The 2168-nt window shown below is 76.8% G+C and overlaps 1 protein-coding gene across 1 annotated transcript; it reads right to left on the reverse strand.

The window, feature by feature from the left end:
- Positions 1-2: 2 nt before the first annotated feature.
- Positions 3-2161, reverse strand: PBXIP1 (PBX homeobox interacting protein 1). The gene is made up of 9 exons (XM_026048487.1): positions 2150-2161; positions 1855-2056; positions 1554-1640; positions 1456-1479; positions 1307-1380; positions 1124-1237; positions 954-1040; positions 357-910; positions 3-279 (listed from the first exon to the last, which is right to left on the reverse strand). Exons 1-9 carry the CDS (start codon positions 2159-2161, stop codon positions 189-191), a joined length of 1245 nt encoding a protein of 414 aa, XP_025904272.1. The 3' UTR covers positions 3-188.
- Between the last annotated feature and the right edge of the window lie 7 nt (positions 2162-2168).

The raw sequence follows: 2168 nt of genomic DNA on the forward strand, positions 1-2168 counted from the left end.
TCTCGGCCAGCAGTGACTTTATTGCATCTACGGCAGTGCAGCATCACACAGGGTGCGGGGAGGCCCGGGGCCGGGCAGTGACACCCGGAGCCCCCATGGCTTCGGGTACCCCAGGTGTGCCCGCCCCGGGCAGGACACAGTGCATCAGACAGATGGGTGCAGGGGGGCCCCGTGCGGCCTTCGCGCCTCTACCCCCGCGAGCGGCTCTCGTGGCTCCACGCGGGGCCGCCCCCTCGGTGCTGCTGSGGACCCTTCCTGGGCCGCTCCTTCTTGGCAAACCTGGCAGAGGAGAGGGGCAGTGACGGGGGCTGCACGCCCCGGCCCCGCCGCCGCGCACCCCGGCCCCGCCGCCTCACCCGCGGGCCACGCGCTGCAGCACGAACTCCTCAAAGCCGTCGGCCGCCTCCTCGTCGCCGCCCTCGCGCCGCGCCAGCTCCTCCAGCAGCTCCTCGGCGTCGTCCACGAAGTCCACAAAGCGCAGGCGGTCGTGGGCGAAGGTGCCATCAGGCCCGAAGGCGCCGTCCAGGCGGGCGGTCACCCCTGCCAGGTGCCTCCCCCAGCCCTGGCGCTCCAGGAAGCCCTGCAGCAGCTGCAGGAACTGCGCCCGCTGCACAGGCTCCATGCCCTCCTTGCGGGCACACTTGGCCACCCCCGAGCAGCCCCGCGGGGCCCGGTAGCGGCTCAGCAGCGGCGGCTCCGCCGGGCCGGGCTGGGCAGGCGCCTCGGGCCCGGCTTTGTGCTCCCGCGGTGGCCGGGGCTCCTTGCCGGGCCCGTGGGCCAGGCCCTGCTCCCGCTTCTCCGCGCCCTCGTGCCGCTTGTGCCGCTTGCCCTCCTTGTTGTCCGCTTTGAACGGCTTCTTCCAGGGCTCGGCGGCCTCCGCCTGCTCCAGCCGCCGCTCCAGCCCGCCCAGCTCCTCCAGCAGCCGCTCGAGGTCCCCGGAGGCCCGGGCTCGCTCGAGGGCTCCCNCGGCGCTGGGCGCCCGCGGCCGCCGCCTCGTCCTCGCTGCGCCGCAGCAGCGCCTGCAGCTCCTCCTTGTGCGCCTGCGGGGACGGCGGGGGGCCCGGGAGCACCGGGGCGCCGCGGGGGGCAGGCCGGGGTGCACGGTGCCCGGGGGGGCACCCACCTGCAGCTCCGCCTGCATGAGCCGGATGTCCTGGTTCTCCTTGGCCAGCCGGTCCAGGAGGAGGCTCATGGACTGCAGGCTGGGGGGGGACCCGGCCTCCGGAGGTGGCGGCTCCTGCTGGGGGGGGAACGGTGAGGGTGCTTCCCGCCCCCGCCTGCTTTGCACCGTTGAGCCCCTGCTTACRGTGACGCCCGCGGGCACCGGCGGCTCCTGCTGCCCTCCCGCCACGTCCCGGGGCACGTCGCTCTCCGCGGGGCCTGGCGAGGACCGTGCGGCCACCTCYGTGTCACCGGCTGTGCCGGGCGGGGCGACCCCAGGCCCCCCCGACTCACCCTCCGCTGGGTCATAGATGCCCCCTAGGAGGGGCAGGAGGAGGCGATGAGGGGGSTGTCGGGACCCCCCCGGTCTCACCGCAGAGCCCGTCACTCACCGGGCACGAGCAGCAGCCCCAGGGCCAGCAGGGCCAGGGCGCCCAGCAGGTACTTGCTGCCGCCGGGCCCCTCGTCGTCCCCCGCGGCTTGGGGTGCCCCCCAGCGCGGGGCGGCCGCGGGGGCGGCCGTCGGGGGCGGCTCCCGGCCCTGCCGCCGCCGCCGGGGCCCCTCGCGCTCCTCGTCGCTGCTGGTGCCGCTTCCTTCCTCAGCCGCGGGCGCTGCGGGGGCAGAGGCAGCTGCAGGGACCCCCCTCGTGCCACCCGCCCCCCCTGCGGCCCCCGACCTGCTTTGGGGACCGACCTGCTTTGGGGACGTCGGGGCCCGGCCCCGCAGCGGCGCAGGCGGCCGGGGAGGCGCCGTCGGGGGCGGGCGCCGCTGCCTCCCCGTCCCCTACGGGCTGCGGGCCTTCCTCCACCTCCTCCTCCTCCTCCTCCTCCTCGTCCTTCACGGGCTCCGGACCCTCCTCCTCGTCCTTTGCAGGCTCCGGACTCTCCTCCGAGCCCTGGCACGGCCGGACACGGCGGGTCCCTGCGGCCCGGCCCGGCCCCAGCCCCGGCCCCGCCGCTCACCTCGACGGGCGGCTCCGTGGCGGCGCCGGGGGCCGCATGCCGGTC

Source organism: Nothoprocta perdicaria, unplaced genomic scaffold, assembly GCF_003342845.1.
Source record: "Nothoprocta perdicaria isolate Ctin4 unplaced genomic scaffold, notPer1 scaffold_543, whole genome shotgun sequence".
Taxonomy (NCBI): Eukaryota; Metazoa; Chordata; class Aves; order Tinamiformes; family Tinamidae; genus Nothoprocta; species Nothoprocta perdicaria.